Genomic DNA, 20508 nt, shown 5'->3' with positions numbered 1-20508 from the left:
AGAAGTTAATCTAGATGAAGTACTTCCTTGACCTATAGCCTGTTTTAAAACTTGACAGCCTGTGATCTGGTGAAGAAAGGTTAGTGTTTGCTAGTTGCATAGAACTTTCCACAAGAAATCTTAAAAAACTATGATAGACCATATAATCCTGCTTCTGATGTAATAATTCAAAGTTTTTTTTAAAAAAAAATATAAATATAACTCATAAATATACACACTCATACCATGACGCATAAGTTTCGTGAAGACTGGAGACGAGAAGATTCAAGATCCTAATAAAGGCAACCAATCTCCGACGCCCAGAGCGCGCTCTCCCCTTTTCCGACGTATACGGACACGCCACGCGCGCGTCGCGTCGTGTCGAACACCTCCCAAGGAAACCGGGCTCCGGCCGCCGCCCGCGCGTGCGCGGCAATGAAGCTCCCCGGCCACCGCCTCCTCGCCGCCGGCGCGTGCGCGCTGCTCCTTGCGGTGTTCTTTCTGGTGGCCACCCTCGTGACCTCGCCGCTGCCGCTCCTGCTGCCGCCGCTCTCGCTCTCGCTCCCGTGCCTGCCGGCGGTCACCGCGCCCTCGGGGTCCGGGTACGGCGCCCCCGGCGTCGCGGCCCTCGGCGACGCCGTCGTAGAGTACGCCACCACGGGGACCGTGCCGCAGCAGTCGCGCCAGGAGATCTCGCTCTCTCTCGCCGTGCTCCGCCGCCGCGCGCCGCTGCGGCTGCTGGTGTTCGGCCTCGGCCACGACTCCAGGCTCTGGCACGCGCTCAACCCCGGCGGCGCCACCGTCTTCCTCGAGGAGGACCCCGAGTGGTACCGCGTCGTGCGGGCGCAGTCGCCGTTCCTCCGCGCGCACCTTGTCTCGTACCGCACGCGGCTCGACCACGCCGACAGCCTCCTCGCCACCTACAAGAAGCACCCCGCCTGCCTCCCCGGCGCCGACGGCGCCAACGCCACCGTGCGCGTGCGCGGCAACTCGGCGTGCCCGCTGGCGCTGCACAACCTGCCGTCGGAGGTGTACGAGACCGAGTGGGACATGATCATGGTCGACGCGCCTAAGGGTTACTTCGCGGCGGCGCCCGGGAGGATGGCAGCGATTTGGACGGCGTCGGCCATGGCGCGCGCGCGCCGCGGCGAGGGTGACACGGACGTGTTCCTGCACGACGTGGACCGGAGGGTGGAGAAGGTATTCGCCCAGGAGTTCCTGTGCGACGGGTTCCGGGTGGGCGGGACCGGCCGGCTGTGGCATTTCAGGATCCCGCCGGTGTCACGGCGAGGGAACACAACGACGGCCGGCGATGGCCGGAGACCGTTTTGTTAAGGCGGTACTATTGCGATGAATTCCTTTTCGCAAATCGCGCTATCCGGGTACATGTACAATAGGAAACCGGATTGGTTTCCTCTGCCGTGCAGTTCAGACGGGCATTGCTCAAATTTAGATTTTGAACAAGTGCTCTTTTTGTTTGAACTGAAGGCGGAGGATCCGAATCCTGAGAAGTAGCACGGTTATGACATATTGACATGTATCTCTTTTTTTGGTGATGTAAGTGCGATTATGTTTACGATGTTGATTGGTACTCATTTTGGGAATAGGCTCCAACTTATTGTAATCCTCTCTGCACACAAGAAGTTGAGTGTGTTACAATGGTATCCAAGATATTTACTCCCGGGTCATGTACGCTTTTCGATTAGTGGCACCGGAAATCATAGGGAGTGTAGATGCGCATGGTGACCAAATGTAGCGATCCTGCCTTAGCAGTGTGTTAGGGACATGCATCATGCTCAGATCTAACCTGGCAGTTGTGTGCTTATCGTCCTGTAATGTGTCATAATTTTAGAGAGTATCGTGTAATGTTCCTTGGTTATGACACTAGGAATGCATTCTTTTTGTACAATTCAAGATCGACTGATACCACTTGGTTGTGTGCTAGGATTCTTTTTGTTTGTTTTTTGAAACACACATACAACTTGTAGACGCACGCACATACAAATAGCATCACACGCACGCACATACACTCATACACCATATACTGAAAACCGAAAATACAGAACTTGTAATTGACAAAATCATCATATACGTTTCGCTATCGATAGTACGTCGCTTACCATAAAAGAAAATTTTATGTTGATAAAACATACAAATAACTTTGTAACCATGGATACCAACAAATTTTAGAATTCACTTCTTACAAAATCAACCCTAACAAAAGCCAACAATCCAACCCACAATGTAGCATGGTCATTTCCGAAAAGTAGGTCACAAAATCCAGAACCGTCATCGAGAGTGATTCTACGGAATACACAACATGCCACATTCAACCATTCAGTGATCTACCGTCCTGGACCATTGAGCAACAGAGAGGATTGACCTATTGTTTCAAATGACGTTTTAGCAACTATCCAATTAAATTAATTCTGAATTTAAATATGATAAATAAATATTGACAACCATATACAAATGTTACACACATAACAAGACCATTTCAAGATCATGTAAAGCAATGATAGTCTACCCATATCCAAATAGATATCAAATATGGCAATCAAAATAAGTAGATAGGACAATACTAGAAACATATCAACAAGTGTTAATTATTTATATAACTCTTAGAGTGGGTTACTGAATTAACAGCCATCCAACACCAAAAGACTTATCTAAGGTCCTAGACTAGTGTGATAGCGACAATCCAATATCCCAAATTTTAGAACAACAAAATCACGGTCTAGACCACTATGGCAATTATCAAGGTAAAACAGTGATAGTTCTAGTAATAGAGTAAAGAACAATCCTAATTAACAAGATAAATGGCCAACAATTATGATCAAGTAATAAAGACACTAGAGATACCAAAGGGAAAGAAGTACAACTAAAACCTAGAATATGGTCTACACTATCACACCAATATCACTTAGCCGCTTTTCTTCATCGAGCATTTTCAGTCATGGGATTTAGCATGCAATTTACCCCCAATAACAATACTCAATAATAACAGGCACATGTTATGGCAAAATTACATGCTAATATGTAACAAGGCAACGTGAACGGTCTGACTTTCCGTTGTAGAAAAAGTAGACACCAATGGCAAGACACACCAAAGTGTTGTCCCTGAAAAGAGAGACACCCACTCTATGCGATGGTCATGGGATGTATCAACGATTGGTAAACCGTCGATCTTATGAATACGTGATGAAAGTAGGGGATACTCCCTCTTGTCAAATCAAGCATTAAAGACAGAGATTTTATATAGGTTCAGACATCCCGGAGGATAGTAACTCTATGTTATGTGTTCTTGTATTGATCTTTAAGACATAGTATAAGAGGGGTTGTGACTAACCTAGATGGGATCTAAAACTAGTTGAATACTCCTTACGCGTTATTTGGCGAGGTGTCAATGTAGATCGTGATTGTTGTTGTGGTTGCCAATGCACCATGTGATGAGACCATGTTCATCACAAATGCAACCACAACTAGGCAATCCATACAACCCATACATGAGGTATATTTTTGTGTGAATGATTTTTTAGGTTTACATGACGATAAGCTTGTTGCAATGATGAACGATAGCACGCCACAACTTCCCCTACTTCATTGTGATCATGATATGGTGCTACACGACTATAACTATGACTACTCCAAGATGTACAACTACTTTCACTACATGGCCGAGTCTAACTTTACTTCCCTTCCATCGACACAACTACAACCAGATCAGGACAGACTGATAGCACCACCTTCCGAAGGCCATAATAATTATTTCATCCAAAGTCCGATGGAGGCCTATGCGTACTTGATGGAAAACTTATTTCCTTTTCCTTTACAATGGATCTAATCCCACATCCAAATTTGTCCATGAAGGACCTCAAAATGTCACAACAAGTTGTTGCTATTTCTGTTGGGTGTTGTATCACCTTTTATCAGGCTTTAGGCCTTGTAATTTCATTTGGGACCTAGACCCAAGTTGGTATGCGCCCCACCACTAGGAGCATGCCCAAGGGGTTCCCTAGGATGTCCACCCCTTGGCCGCCGCTTCAATGGTCGCCGCCACCCGTTTCCTTATATAGTTTGCTGCCACCACTTTTAGACGGGGGTTTTGCTTAGATTGCATCTACACATATTGCTTGTGAGATGTTCACTTCTGTACCAGATCGACTAGGCTGCTACATTGGTTTGTGGAACCCCACTTTATTGTGTGCTTAATATTATTCGTAATTTCAGATTGCATCTTTTATATTCTTGCTTGTGTTCTCGATTTGTATTCAAGGATCAACCTTATTGGTGAGGTCAACCATGTTTGTGCGTGGTTGATAACTGTAATACCCGAGAATTTTCGAAACTTAGAAGTTACCGCAGGACCCACGAGGGATGCAAAATGTGCCTTTTTGATTTGTTGCCTAGATGGACGATCAGAGATCATAGATGGCGTAGATCTCGTTGAGATGTTTCCATTTTGCTATCTAACATCTCGTTTGGACTCTCAAAGAAGCTGTAGCAATCCCACTAATTTTAGCCCACTAAGGTCGGGTGGGATCATCAGCACCTGATCCCACCCATACTCGTCCGACCGCCCACTCTTGCGCCACTAGCCCTAGACATGTGCCCCACCAGCCGCCACTGACCCATCACCGGTAGTGCTTGCTGACCACACCGTCGCCCTGGCCACCATCCCCGTCACACTCGGCCACTGCTGGTGAGTCGCTTGTCGGCCAATGATGGGATGATGACATGGTGCAGGGGGAGTGAGGAGGAGCAAAGAGGGCTGGCCAGCCAAGAAGAAGGAAGAAAAGAAAGAAAGAAAAAGAAGAGAATGGGAAAGAAGGAAGGAAGAAGAAGGAAGAAAGGAAGAAGAAGAAGAAGAAAGGAAGGGGAGAAGAGAAGAAAAGAGGAGAAGAAGAAGGAAAGAGGAGGAGTTTTCACGGGAATCACCGAATCCGTCATTGATTCAACTTCCTCACCATGAAGGTGACTTCTAATTAGTCCTTAGAGACTTGTAGATGTGTGAGTTCGATCGATTCTGTTATTTGATTAGTGTTTCGATGATTCATTTAGTGTGTGGCAATTAATTGCAATTGAGGTTTAATTTGTGTCGCATTTGACCAATTGGTTAAGAAGAAAGTTGTAGGCCATATTAATAGCTCTCCATTGGCATTGTTCTTGTTCTTGTTGGTTGGGCGATTTAGGAGGTTTTAGCTAATCGGTGTTGTTGTCAGGCGAGAGTTAGTTTGCGCATTGTCGATTGTTGTTTAGGTTGTTCACCTCTTTAACTGAAGTTCCCACTTGATGTCTTCCAAGCTAAGTAGAATGTATGGTTCTGTATACCCCAATTGCCCGAGTTACGGGGTTTTCGGGCATAGGCGTATGTGCCTCCTTTTACTTTTGTTGTTATGGTATTTTTTTGTGCTAATTTATGCAATTGTTCAGGAGTTGCCGCTCCGTGACACATCCAGTTCCCGCTTTCGGCATCGGTAAAAGCAAGTGAATGTAGTGGTTGCGATATGCTATAGTCTATTATTTGGTTGCCTCCATCTTTTAATTGCCGCACTCTCTAATGATCTTTTAAATATGATGTGAGCATATTACTTTTGTCTACCTTCTGAAAATTTGATGATTTCATGGATTATGAGGTAAAAGTAGTGGAGTATGTCATTTTCCTACAGATCATACTCTTCGTATGCATTGTTTGAAGTATATTTATATGTTGGAAGTATGTCTTTCGTTTATGCATGAGCTTGTTGCCTTAATATTTACTTTTCCAAAGTTTACCTGAATCTTGAATTAAGAAGTGGATGAAGCTAGTTTCATCGCTTTGCAGTTGTTGTTTATTATAGTTATGCAGTTCTTGAAGTTTTAAGCATATCCTGGAAGTTATGTTGTTGTTTATGCATGAAGCATGTCATGCATATGCATCTCAAGCATTGGAAGTTTTGTCGTCATCTTTTGACCATGACTGTATGGTACAACACTGCATGTTACACAAGAAGGGGTACGATGCACACCCTTACATTACTCATGGAGGGGTAAGGGTGAGGAAGAGCATAGCATGTGCATCCGTACGCATTCTCATGGAAGTATTTAATCTTGGAAGTTATGTTTTTACCTATGCATGAAGCATGTCATACACACACACACACACACACACACACGTTTTATGCATTGGAAGTTATGTGGCACAGTGTTCGTGACCGTACCAGTACAACACCGTATATTACGCTAGAAGGGGTACGCTGCACACCCTTACGTTGCTCGTAGAGGGGTAAGGACGAGGAAGAGCATGTCTTATGCATATATATGCATTCATATGGATGTCTATACTTTAAATGCTTCGACGTCGTTCTCATATTGCAAAGAAGTCTTTAATACCATTTTTGGATGGAACTGATATGGTGAATCATAGCTAGCGGATGATAGTATCTGGTTGTTGATGCTTTGTCAGACTTAATTATGTTTTTCAGTTATTATTAACCTGTTCAACTTATTATCTTTGTTAAAGATGAATTTCTAATCAATTATAGCTCAATAGCTTTTTAAAGCAATTCACTTGTTGAGATTTTTGAATCTTAACTTATTATCTCTCTTTCTAGGTATGCCTTGAGGTGACATTGAGCATGAGGGATGGATAGTAGCACGTCTTTTGCACAAATCGCCTCCACTTGTCTTTTTGGTTATAATATCTATTTGATGTCTCTTAGCTATCTATTGCATGTTTGCCTTGTTGTGGTATGGACGTGTGTTTGAGGCATGTTCTTCGTTTGCTAGGATGCTCATTGTTAGTGAGAAGATATATGTATTATTTATGTGTGTGATGTTTGGTTAGTTATACATCTAGTTGCAGGGGAGGTGCTCCCGAATTTTTCTTGTTCGGTGGGCCGTAGGTATTGTGCCTTATCGTCCGACAGTTGTCAAACTCAACGAGAGGGGTGCACAATGTTTTTTCATGTATCTATGCTATGGAAGTATTTCCACAACCCTAAGCAAAAATATCGTTATGGAGTTCATCGCTGTGTAGCAAGTTTTGACCATGGAGTGTCATTTGGTGTGTTTCTTGGTCTCGTCTTAGCGAGTCATGAAGAGGAGGATCATCAAGTATGTGAAAATCCTTTGGTTGGTTCAATCAGAGCCTTAGGCAATGTGGGAGCTTAAGTATCAAGTGCGAAAGAAGTACCTCGAGCTCTTCGAGGCTGGTGAGTGCTATTTATGGTTTATTGTTGTACCTTTGTATGTCACCCTTGCCTTCCGTAGGTTTGGGGCGGGTAGATTCGGGGGCAAATCCTTTTAATGAGGGGAGAATGTAACACCTGAGAATTTTCAAAATTCAGAAGTTACCGTGGGAGCTGCGAGGGATGCAAAATGTGCCTTTTTGAGTCGTTGTCCGGATGGATGCTCAGAGACCGTGGATGGGTAGATCTCATCAAGATGTTTCCGTTTTTCCATCTAATGTCCTATTTGGACTCTCAGAAGATGTAGCGAGACCAATACTTTGAGACCAGTGGATGAGAAAAAATTTAAAAAAAATGGGAAAAGGTTGGTTGGATCGTCACCACTTGATCCCACCCATACTTGCCCAACTGCCCACTCCTGCACTGCTAGCCCTAGAGATGCGCCTCGCCAGCCGCTGTTGTCGACCGTCGTCGCCCTGGCCGCTATCCTTGTCGTGCTTGCCGCCACCCTTGCTGTGCCTGGCTGCTACCTGTGAGCCATCAGCCGACCAAGGATGGGGTGGGGTCATGATGCAGGGTTTGTGAGGAGGAGTAGAGAGGACTGGCTGGCCAAGAAGAAGGAAGAAAGGAATTAAAGAAAAAGAAGAGAAAGGGAAAGAAGAAAGGAAGAAGAAGAAGCACTACTACAAAACAATACATCACTGCCAGCTCCAAACCCCCCTTCACTGTCGGTTTTGGAGCCGACTGTGGGTAACAAGCAATGATAGTCAGGGACTCTCACTGTCGGCTTGGGGGACCGGCAGCGAAGGAGTTATCAATGCCAGCTGAAGACTTCAACCGGTAGTGATGATAGAGGAATCATTGTCGGTTGAAGGCTTCAGCTGGCAGTAGTGCCTTGGAAATCATTGTTGGCTAGTGGTTTCAACCGGCAGTGTTTTGCCTCTCCTCCCTCCCTGTGCTACCTCTCTCTGTCCTCTCTCTATCTCCTCGATCTCTCCGTCTATCTCCCTCTCAATACATGCATACAATGATACATATATTTAATGTAAATCAATAATAAAGGCACCATCATTAATACATAGTAATTCATGTCATATTCGAGTGAACACATATTACAAGTCATAGGCATCGACAAACACACATCTATAAATAATAGTTCTCACATGTCACCCCCCGAAAAGTCGGTCGAGTTGAGCCAGTCCAGTATCCCTCTACCTCTCACACGATGAGGACCGTGTCTCTGCATGGACGGCTAATGGCGTGTGTACGTCTGGGGACGCCGGGGGACTGATGGTGGAGGAGCGGAGGACCCGGCCATGCCTGATTGTTTGCAATGTCACCTATGCTCCAGGCTCATCGGCGTGTCAAATATATTGAAGTCCGATGCCTGAATTCCACTACGGCTTGAGCCTTCGGCCACCTCTGCAGTGCACTGATGGTCCACCCTCTCATGCTCATCCACAACGCACAAATGGGCCACCCTCTTGTTCTCCTCCTCCTGGCCACGCTTACGGGGTGCTACTTCTTGCTCCTCCACAGAGCACAGCGGACGGGCCAGCCTCTCATCCTCCTCCTCTTGCGCATGCTTACAGGCTGTTGTTTCTAGCTCCTCCTTTGCATCATCGTTGGAAGGCTATTCTATCGAAGAGTCGTCTGATGGTACCAACTCCAAAAGAAGGCCGAAGGCCACAACAGGATCCTTCGGACCAAGTGCACTGACATGCATACAATGAGACACATATTTAATGTAAATCAATAATAAATACACCTTCATTAATACATATTAATTCATGTCTTTTATTAATACATAGTAATTAATATCTTTCATTACAATGGTGCCATTTGAGGATATATAAGTTGTCTAACTCCCTGATAGCGTTCCTCCTTTAGCATACACTATACTAAAAGGTATGGAATCATTTGAAGATCTCTTACATGTCGACGACATGATCGGTTCATGAAACTCACTCGCTGGGTTGATAACATGTTACATGAAGAACCTAGTGACATGTTCTTGAATGGCATGTATTTCTGCAGGTTGTAATGCACCTGTGAGTTATTTGGAGTGCCATGTTTGCAGAATCGAAGAATTAGTACTTGAACATGTATAGAAATTGAAAAGAAGGCATCGATACGTAATTTCATACCTCAAGATCATTGAATATGACAGTGTCTCCGTCAGGGCTGAATCTGTGAATGAAAGTAAGAACATAAAACCCGTAGAGGTTGTATGGATGATACATACAAGTCAAGAGGAAATGATTCATCAGTGGAATGAATTGAACCTTTTTTATTCAGTAGGAAATGCAATTCATGAATACTCCCTGTGTACCAGAAAGTCAATTTTTCCATCATACTGCTTCCTGTATGGATGATACATAACACTCTTTTTGTAGTATCTTCTGTACGCCCTGTATGTGAATATGAATACCAATTAAACTTAGATGCAATCGACATGAATATTAAATAATTGACTTTACCAGTTTAGCATGTCAATGAGGTCCTGGTAAGTCATCTTATCTCTCTTTTGTGAGTCCAAGACAATGATCTTGCTCAAGCTTGGGTGGATAACAAAGAGGATCCAATGAAACTATGGGAATATATCACCATAGCAAATTAGTACTAGAATCAAGTTGCTTATAAAAGGAGAACACCCTGACACACAAACACATACTCACAGCTGTAGGGTAAGAGTACGAAGGTCTTGTGTTGGTGGTGAAGCAGACACTTCAATAAGTAGTCTTTGGTGAAATCTGGATTCGACCGTATAATTTTCTAGTTGACAATCCCAGGATTGATGAGTCTTACTTTATTATCTAATTCTTGTTTGCACGCTTGAATCTCTATTCTACGAAAGAGAGAAGGTAGCCATGTGATTTCAATGTACAAGATCATATAATGTAAATTATATGCATAAGTCACTTACAGAGTCCACACTCTGATTATGGCCATGTCAAGGGCATCTTCCATGTACATTTCATACAAGCACTTGAACTTCACCTAGGAGAGGTTATCCCCATTGAGGAAATATTCATCTATGTACCTTACGGGGAATACATGTATACCCTATCTGGACTACTTCAAGTACAAATAATGTAATTGATGCATTTGAGTTGTAAGGTTTCTTTCTATATCTGGTTTGACCAAATATTTGCCCAACTCAAATGGACATATAACATCCGACTTTGACATATCCGCTCCCACAATAAGCCGTGCTAGTTCTTCTATTGTTAACCTAGAAGAAGTTAGGAAGTCCTCAATGCTTGGAGCATTCTAAAAAATTAGACCTAATTTGTTCTTGGGCTGCTTCTTATTGATACGTTCGTAGTCAATTGGCGGCTTACTTGAAGCTGCCCCCGTATGTTTAGCATTGGCTATATTCATGAAAAATTTTATGGTATCTTTAGGCACAATAAGCTTCAGTGGAGGTGGTGGAGGATGGAAATGAGTTGTGACACTGGCATTCACAATCTTTTTATTTTCTTCAGTGAGTGAATAGACATCCTTGGGTTCCACCACCTTAGATGGCACTGACTTCTTAGATGATGTCGTCTGCTTGGATGCTGCGGAATCTGATCGTGTTTTTCAAGCTAATGGCTGGCTTCTTGATGGTGCTGGCTTCTTGAGCGGTGGAATTCTTCGAGGGGATTGCTGAGGAGGTGGACTTCTTCTAGGAGATTGTCACGCCCCAAAGCGCTAATCATGCTATTAAGCATTCATAAGCATCATGGCATTATGTTTATGCGTATTCATTTGATAACTTGAGTTTAAATAAGTTTCAAAAGTATTTGGAGATAGTTGAGAGCCCTTTAGGAAAACCCTAGATGCCTTGAAGATGAAGAATAATAGAAAAGGGGAATAGAATCAAGTTTTTAGCATAAGACTGCCCTCGTGGTCTCATCGGGATTCCCCGTGGTCTGACCGCCAGGGGGCAGCCATGTAGGCTTGCAACGTGGGCTTTCTCCGGTCGGACCGACACTTCCCACGGTCTGATCACTAAAGCGCAGAGGCTCGACTTAAGTGAATTGATCACTCGCTCTTGCTCTCTCTCTCTCACTCACTCCCTCACTCTCTTCCCCACTCCACCTAAGAGAGAGAAGGAGAGCTCCACCTTGACTTCCACGACGATCGAAGATCGATGGTGGGAAACTCCCTAGGCTTCCAGTGGACTTCCTCAAGCTTCTCCCCTCCTCTCCCTCGCCGGAGGCACACTCATCCAACCTCAAGCCCGCACGCCACCCCGAAGCCTGATCTCCAAATCGGAGCTTCTCCAGAGTGGATTGATCCGCTAGGAAGCTACCATACACTAAGGTGAGGTATCTCCTACCATTTCCCTATTGTATCTGAGCTCGATTCGACCCTCATGTCATTTAGACCCAAGTTCAACCTAGCCTAGATCCAATCTATAAGGTATTTTGAGTTTAACTCGGTGAATGTTGTCCAAATCACATTAGAAGCACTCCACTAGTTCCATGGAGTATTTTAGTACCCTTCATGATCGAAGGCCTCATCAGAGCCTTTGCCGACAACCTCACAAAGATACTGCTGGCAGGTTCTCGTGGTCTGACCACCAATAGGGCCGGTTTACCACCATACGGTGGTCTAACCTCCGACATACTGTCGGTCTGACCACTAGAGGCCAAAGCAATATGCATGCCAGCGGTCTGACCACCACTTCAACACTAGTCTGACATCCAGCCACTTAAAGCACTATGCACTTATGTTGTCTTATCCAGGGTTTCAAACTTTGGAACCCTAATCATTTGGTGGTCTTTTGCAAATGTTTTCGAAATGTGACGCTCTATTAATTTTCAAGCGTGCATCATATGCACACTTTTTCATCATTTGATTATTCTTGCAATGCCTTCTTTCTTAGTTTAGAGAGCGTTATGCCGATGGTCCAAGTGAGTGAAGGCGAGATATGGGCAGTGCTAGGATTATCTTCTGCACTAGAGGAGTTCCTCAGTGTAGTTTGGGAGAGGAGCCCGGATACCATAGACTGTTTGCATCATTTAAGCACTGTTCATCGGTGCAGTTAGCTTTAGCACTTTCCGTACTTACTATATATCGTATATGGGAATGTTAAGTCGAATACCTTTATAGTTGTGGCTTTTTGGCGTGTGAGTTGATGGTGCCGTGGGCATAATAGGCTTGTAGAGGTATCCAGTTTGGTCCGTGAGTAGTTCTGGATGACTTTTGCACCTATTGGCGCATAATCCAACAGTCGAGTCTTACTGGGAAATGTTGACATGAGTACCCCCTTACGTGGGCCTGTGTGGACACGTGAGCCATATGGTCCTCGAGTCATGTAGATAAAGGAGTACTCCCCTGCAGGGTGTAAAAACAATTCGAATTGTTGCGCTCTTGGTCATGAGCATGCTTCTGTTCATTTTCATCGGTCATAGAGTTTTCGAATTCGGGGATGTGTGATATGGAATGGTGTGTTAGTGATGGTTGGAAATGATTATTGATTAAATGAGATGGTTCCAATTACATTTATGTTTAAGTTATTGGTTACATGGTAGAAAGGTACTTTTGGTTAAGTATAGAAGCTCACATGTGTATGTTAAGTTGCATTTCACTTATAAAATTTACTTAACCATGTGGCTGATTCCTTGCTAATACCTCAATGCATTCTTCTTGGAGTCGGGCTATGATATGTACCCATTATGAATTAAATCTTGCGAGTACCTTCGTACTCACGCTGCTCTTCCAGGTTCTACCGGTGAGGAGGAGCTCGTATTTGGCTACTTCATGCCAGCTGATGTAGGTGGCGGGAATGAGTAGTGCAAACTACTCGTGTGGTGTGCTTTTGGGTGGAGCCTAAGGGCATATGACTTCACCTAGCTTTTGGTGTTGATAGGTGTTACTTTTTTGCTGCGTAGTTTCTCTAATCTTTTATTGTAAATTGTTGTAAATGGTTGAATGCTTAAGAACTTGTAATATAATTTAATTACTCACTCTTTCTTAAGCTTTGTTGTAATGCTATATGTTGGAAAGGATTGTGTTCTGATTTTGAGCACAAAACACATGCCGGGACTACCAGGCTTGTGTGTTGCCTCATCCAATTGAAGCACCTTGAGGAGAACTACCCAACTCATGACTTAGAGCTTGCAAAACAGTTGTCCATGTTCTGAAGATTTGGTGTCACTATCTGCTAGAAAATTTGTGCCGTATCTATACGGATCACAAAAGTCAAATTAATTTTCACTCAAGATGATCTGAATATGAGAAAGAGAAGATGGCTCAATTTAATCAAATACTATGAGCTAGAAGTCCATTATCATCCTGGCATGGCATATGTGATCACTGATGCACTGAGTTGAAAGGCCCGATGTAATTGCCTTGTGGTCAAGGCCAGAAATACCATACTTTGTGATGATTTTCAAAGACGTAGACTTGAAATGGTCCCGGAGGGGTTTCTTGCAAACTTGGAGATCAAATCCACCCACCTGGATGAAATCAAAGAACCTCAAAGGAATGACAAGGGCATGGCCTGAATCCGAGAGAAAATAAAGGAAGACAAGACCACATGTTTTTCTGAAGATTATTAGGGTGTCCTATGGTTTGAGAAGAGACTAGTGGTTCTAAAGGTTGATACATCGAGGAAGAAAATTCCGGATGAAGCTCATGATTCGTTGTTGTCCATTAATCCAGAAAGTACCTAGATGTAACAAGACCTCAACCCAAGATTTTGGTGGACTCGCATGAAGTGAGAAATCGCTTGATATTCTATCGTGTGTGACGTCTGCCAAAGAGTAAAGGCCGAGCATCTTAGGTCGGCCGATATGCTCCAACCACTGCATATTCCCTCCTGGAAGTGGTAGGTGATCATAATGGACTTCATTACCGGATTGCCGAAGACCTCTCATGGATATGACTCAATCTGAGTCATTGTGGATCGCTTGACAAAGTCTGCTCATTTCTTTCCAATCAAGACCACATATTCGGTCGAGTAATATACAGAGTTGTACCTCACTTGAATTTTTTTGCCTTCATGGGATTCCGAAGAATATCATCTCCAATCGAGGCCCTCAGTTTACCACACATTTCTGGAGGAGCCTTCATGAAGATATGGGAACCGAGCTCTTCTATACTACTGCCTACCACCCTCAAACCGATGGTCAAAACAAGTGGGTAAATCAGATTCTAGAAGACATGTTACGAGCTTGTTCTCTCACATATGGGAAGAAGTGGGAAATTTTTCTGCCATTCACCGAGTTCTCATACAACAATAGTTATCAGTTGAGCATTGAAATGTCGCCGTTTGAAGCTCTCTATGGCCAAAGATGCGGAACGCCGTTGAATTGGTTCAAATTAAGTGAAAAGGCTTTTCTAGGCCCAAATTTGGTCAAAGAGGCAGAAGAACATGTTCTGGCTATTCACAAGTGTCTCCTCATGGCTCAGTCCCGACAGAAGAGCTATTCGGATCGCCACCGATGAGAACTTGTGTTTGATATTGGGGACTTTGTCTAAGGTGTTCAACGCTTTCAAGTTACAGGAAAGCTAGCACTCCGATATGTAGGGCCTTTCCAAATCATTGCTCGGCGTGGAGAGGTGGCCTATAAATTGGATCTACCTACATCCCTTTCTATCGTTCACAATGTGTTCCATGTCTCGTAACTAAAGAAATACCTTCGGGTTCCAACCGATGTCATTGAGGTTGCAAATCAAGAATTGCAACTAGATCTTTCATATTGTGAGTGACCAATTCGAATATTGGATGAAGTGGAACGCAAGACTCGACGACACTATATTAAATTCATCAAAGTATGATGGAGCAACCAAACTGAGGATGAAGCAACTTGGGAGCATGAGGATAAAATTCGCTCCGAATATCCTAAACTTTATGAGAATTGGTAAATGCCATTGAAATTTTGCATAATTGGAGTGTCTCACGTGTCTATAGTTATCACCATGTTGAATGGAAAGTTTGTTCCTAAAGGATTGCACTTAGAAACCTTTTGAACCGGGAGAACCATATTCCTGGCGATCTGACAAATGTTGGTCTAATTGTTTGATTGCCAGGGGCGTTTAGAATCCAAAAATCTCTGTTCTCGGGCATCCTGACCGTCCTAGGCTCATGGTCTGACCGTCGGTTGGTGGTCTGCACAGCAGCATAACGTCAATCTGACCGCCTAAGCCTAAAGCTCTCTATATAGATTCTGATCTAACCGCTGTTTCCGCTGTCTAATTGAGATGCAGTCTGACCGATCCTAGCTGCGGTCTGACCGCCAGCTCATGTGAAGGTCCCATGACTATCATTTTGTTCCGTTGATGAATTTTGATAAGATTCTTTTCCATTTGTAGGAGATTTCCTTCCACTTCATCACCATCACCTTTTCTTTGAGTTTGCGGAATCTCAAGTTCAGATTATTTTTAAGGGGAGAGGGAGGTTTATCACGTCCAAAAATGCTAATCATGTGATTAAGCATTCATTAGCATCATGGCATTATATTTATACGTATTCATTTGATAATTTAAGTTTAAACATGTTTTAAAAGTACTTGAAGATAGTTGAGAGCCTGTTAGGAAAACCATAAATGCTTTGAAGATGAAAAAGAATTAAAAAGAGGAATAGAATCAAGTTTTCAGCACAAAATCGCCCTTGTGATCTAACTATGATTCCCTGCTGTCTTACCATCAGGAGGCAGCCACGTGAACTTTCTGCAGTCTAACCAATACTTCCCGTGGTCTTACTCTCGTAACAGAGAGGCACAACTTAATTAAATCGATCGCTCTGGCTCTCTCCTAATTTGGTCTTTTTCGCTAGAGGAAAACGGAGAATAGCGTGAAAACATTGTGGGATAGCTATCAGAAGAGTTGTTCCCTTACTCGCAGGCGTGCGCGAAATAGCCACCGGCACGTGCATCATGCATGTGCCAATATCGACACAGGGTGTCAGGGACGTACCACCCGCGCGCCCAGCTGCCTGCTAGCCTCCTGTGCCACACGCCATGAACAGTACACAGACACTGGCCGACCAAGGCATCAATGCATCTTCCCATGCATGCATATAATTTTTTAATTCCTTTTTCCTTATTTCGTAGCACACAAGCTATATGTCCTAGATCATTCAATTCCTGTTTACGCTTTTACGGTGTAATCATTTTTATATACACCATTCTCTAATCTAAATATCTCACATGACCTCTAATCATTTTGATCTCAATTACTCTTCGAACCTAGTCATGATCCCTATTATCGACTATGTTCATTATCAATATATACTGCATATAAATAAAATCAATGATCAATTTTGAACATAATTTTTTCAAAATTGACTCACGTTAATTTATATTATATCATTCACACAAATATAGTATATATCAAAACCACAAATATCATTATATTACCATTAGCATATTCAAGTAACGTATTAGCAACCCATACAGATTATCAATAACATAATGTTAAATCACTTTATTCCAATAAAATAAATTTTTCAGTGACCTCACATGTTTACAGTGGGGTGTGTGCTAAGATGGAGCAATCACCGATGAGATGGCCGGGTGAAAATGGGCAGAATTTATCCCACTTGATCGTCCAATCTTATTTTTATGCTAATCGGGTCTCGGATATCGTATATCTGAAAGAAATCTCGAATATTAGATATCCGAAAGAAATCTCGGATATCGGATCGGATCTCGAATAGTTGTATCAGATATCGGATTCGGATGTAAACAGCTAGGTATCTATCGGATATCGAATATCCAAGAATAAAATCGGATATATCTATCCGAAAACTATTCAACAACTATCTAAACATATTTTCTAAAGCTTATAACTTTTTCATAGAGTTAGATGGAGACGATCTTTATATGAAAATTATAGTTCTTAATGAGACCTACAAGTTTCTACGTTGATACTTTTTTATTTAAAGTTATTAATATATTCAAATAATTAATATAAATTTCAGCCAGCATATTGAGGACTCATAACTTCTCCAATTTCGCTCTAATATAACTTCTTTCGTAAAAATATGTTGTTAATTCACTTGGATCTCTAATATAGCTGAGTTTTGAATATATGGAATGATCAAATAATTATAACATACACGATATATATAATTTTTTATTTTACTCAATATCTCAATAAATATTTATGACCGACATCGTCTGCATCAGATTCCTCACATATTCGATCCGTATCAATCTGTATCTATAATCAAGACTATCTATCTCCATACCTATATTCGGTAACATGTAAAGAAAATATAAGGTATAATATAAAATCAGTGATATCAGTTCGTGTTCACCCTGGATGGCAGCAATGGCCGGAGGGATTTACATGTGACACGCATACATAACTGGCTGGAGGTGACAGCACCGCCATGGCCCTCCGACACGGAGAGGGCGGCGACAGAGTAACAGAGTAAGGTGGCGTGCGGGGCCAGATGACTTTTGGAAGTGGCCAACCTACTCGTAGCTAGAGCAAAAGCAAGGATGTAATTAACAGTTTGACAAAGTCAACACAGAGGTCATGACTGGCGTAGATGGATAGAAAAAAGGTATCGTAGCCGAGTTTGTTTATTTGTGAACTATTAAATTCTAATTACTAATGGTACATATTCGTCCAAAGTATGTGTACGAGAATTGTGTGCATATGTTTGTGCAAATTATACTTGTCAATTGCCATTACCGTAGCTAATGTCATAGGTGATGTAACATACAGCGTTCAAGGCTGTCATGAGTCAGTGTACCATGTATGTACGTGCATGCAGCATGTAACTTATATACTCATGCATTTGAGATCAACTTAGTAACTGCACACGTGTTACGTACGTAAAATTAATCTAATATATTATAATTTAAAAATGTACGAAAGATAAATAATAGAAAATTAAATATATTTTTAAATATATGAAAGGAAAACATATTAGACGTGTATGTATGAAAATCAAATAATAAGAGATTAAATATGTTTTTAAGGAGAAATTACAATTTTGCATGGTGTCCGTTTGATCCATTTTGATGAACAATGAATATCGTCTCGATAAAAATAATTAATGAATTATATAGGAGTATAGATATGTAAAGAGCAAGTGAGAAACTAGGATATATATCAGGAGGGGCTAAAAGCAAGGACCATAAATAGAGCTCTCTCTTTCATAGCAGTATATGTGAACACCTGGCTATAAATTTAACATAGTGACAGAAGTATTCCAATAGCTAGCTAATCCCCACTGAACAAGATTAAAGCTATAATGCAGATGTCATGCATATACCCCTAGTCTCTCATCTCGTAATGTTGGACTGTCGGATTGGGAAATATCGGGAAGTTTTACAGTCCACACTTCTATTTATAATGGCCAGATCGGAACATCTTTGGTTGGCAGCTTCCAGATGAATATGGCAATGTAAACAATGTATACAAGATTGTCATATGTAATTTCCATATACTGAGGGATTTTATCATCTTAAGAAAGATAGACAATATTGCAGGAAGCAATTTCAGTATGCATTTCGTTAAGTTGAACTGTATCACACAATCACTCTGTCATCCTACATGGAAAAAATGAACATCTCTACGTGTGTATTCAATGATTGATTTCATATATTGTAAAGATTATATATTCCACTTCACTGCATGAAAAAGGATAAATAAGACATAGTTTAGTAACGGGTCTGTCGGTGAATCAGGAACCAGGGGTCCTCGAATCCTGAGGCTAGGCTAGTAATCCGCCACGTAGCACCATCCCGCGGGGTCACCTCCGCAAGGTAAAAAAGACTAAGTCCCGGGAGAGGGCGCTCGGGGCCACAGTCAGTGGTCCCCGAGTACCCGGGTTCCCCGATGATCTGCGAAGACTAAGTGACCAGGAAGAAAGTGCTCGGGGAGGTAAACAGTAACCCCCGAGCACCCAAGTCCCCCGACGACCAGGAGAACCAAGTACCGGGAGGGGTGTGCCCGGGGCTGCGAGCAGTAGCCCCTCGGGCACCCGAGTACCCCGAGGACCCACTGAAGGAAGTTCCGGGAGAGAGTGCTCGGGGCTGCGAGCCGCGGCCCCCGAGCACTCGGTTCCCCGAGGATCCGTACAAGCATGCCCGGGAGAGAGTGCTCGGGGAGGTGAACAGTATCCCCCGAGCACTCGGTTCCCCGAGGACCAAGGAAGGGCGTTCTCGGGAGAGAGTGCTCGGGGAGGTGAACAGTGACCCCCGAACACTCGGTTCCCTGACAAGCCAGGAAGCCCCTCTGTCAGTGCCCCCCACAGGGGTCCAGCGATGAGGTGTCAGCAGGTGAAAGGCCCGAGGCCGCATTTAAGAGTGCGCGTGGCCTGTCACCTCCAACTGCTCCCGCCACGCTCGGTGTCAGTTCCTGCCATATTTTGGCAGAAGGGCGTGGGGACATTAAATGCACGGGTCCCATCCCATACCATCTGGCGCGCCTCGGGATAACTTCGCAAGGCCCGAGGCGTTCCGTCTGCCGCGCTGCTGTGGCAGGCGAACAAGACAGGGCGAGCACGCCGGGCCGCTCTGCAGCTGCCCGGTGGGCCCTCTCCACGGTGCCTGTTGCCAACGCCATCATGACGACTGATGACCGAGCGCGGGGCGCATTTTCAACCCCTGTCACTTCGCACAGAGGCTATGATGATGCCCTTTCCATTTATGGTGCCTTGGAACTCATGCCCTCCCATTCGGGGCACGCTACTGTCGGTGGGTATTTAAAGCGGCCGGCAGCACGGACAAAGACAAGGTCTTACCAGCTGAAAAAAAGCGCGACAAGCTTTACACGGTTGAAGAAGTTAAGGAAGTAGAGAAGATCGAGAAGTCCAAGAGCACCCAAAGCCAACAGATACACACAGATCGAAGAACACCTTCGTACGAGCATAGAAGCCAAAGAACAAGGAGCCCCAAGCTCTAGGATAGACAAACATTCTTGTAACTAGCACATTCCTAAGAGACATTCTTAGGACATTTATAGCATCCACACAGGAATAGGGCGTTACGCCTCCATGCGGCCCGAACCTGTCTAAACCCCCAGTGCATTTACTTCATTCCCCACCAGCCATCGCATTCATATCCATTTATTTCTCCGGCAAACTTATTCAGAATCATCCCCCCGGCCGAATCTCTAAAAAGGGGTCCCTCAGGATCCCTGTGACAGGAGTTAACCCTCCGACAGCTGGCGTGCCAGGTAGGGGGGAAGCATCCCTGAATTTTTTTGTTTGTTTTCTCTTGCAGAAAAAATGGCTGGTGGCCATCGTCTCCCATGCTCTGGCTCCAGCTCCAGTGAGGAAATGGAGCCCCTCGCTCAGGAGGCCCCAATCGCTGCTGCTTCCCAGCAGCAGCCACGATCTGCACGCACGGCGTTCCCCCCTCAGGGGGACCATAGCGCTGGGCCTAGCAGGGCTGCCGCCGCC

General features: G+C 43.8%; 1 protein-coding gene across 1 annotated transcript; it reads left to right on the top strand.

Moving 5' to 3' along the window:
* Positions 1 to 229: 229 nt before the first annotated feature.
* LOC133899885 (arabinogalactan O-methyltransferase 1-like) lies at positions 230 to 1572 on the top strand. Its single transcript, XM_062340918.1, has one exon. It carries the CDS (start codon positions 415 to 417, stop codon positions 1312 to 1314), a length of 900 nt encoding a protein of 299 aa, XP_062196902.1. The 5' UTR covers positions 230 to 414; the 3' UTR covers positions 1315 to 1572.
* The last annotated feature ends 18936 nt before the right edge of the window (positions 1573 to 20508 follow it).

This window comes from Phragmites australis, chromosome 19 (assembly GCF_958298935.1).
Source record: "Phragmites australis chromosome 19, lpPhrAust1.1, whole genome shotgun sequence".
NCBI classification, from domain to species: domain Eukaryota; kingdom Viridiplantae; phylum Streptophyta; class Magnoliopsida; order Poales; family Poaceae; genus Phragmites; species Phragmites australis.
This window is presented reverse-complemented; position numbering and strand designations above follow the sequence as displayed.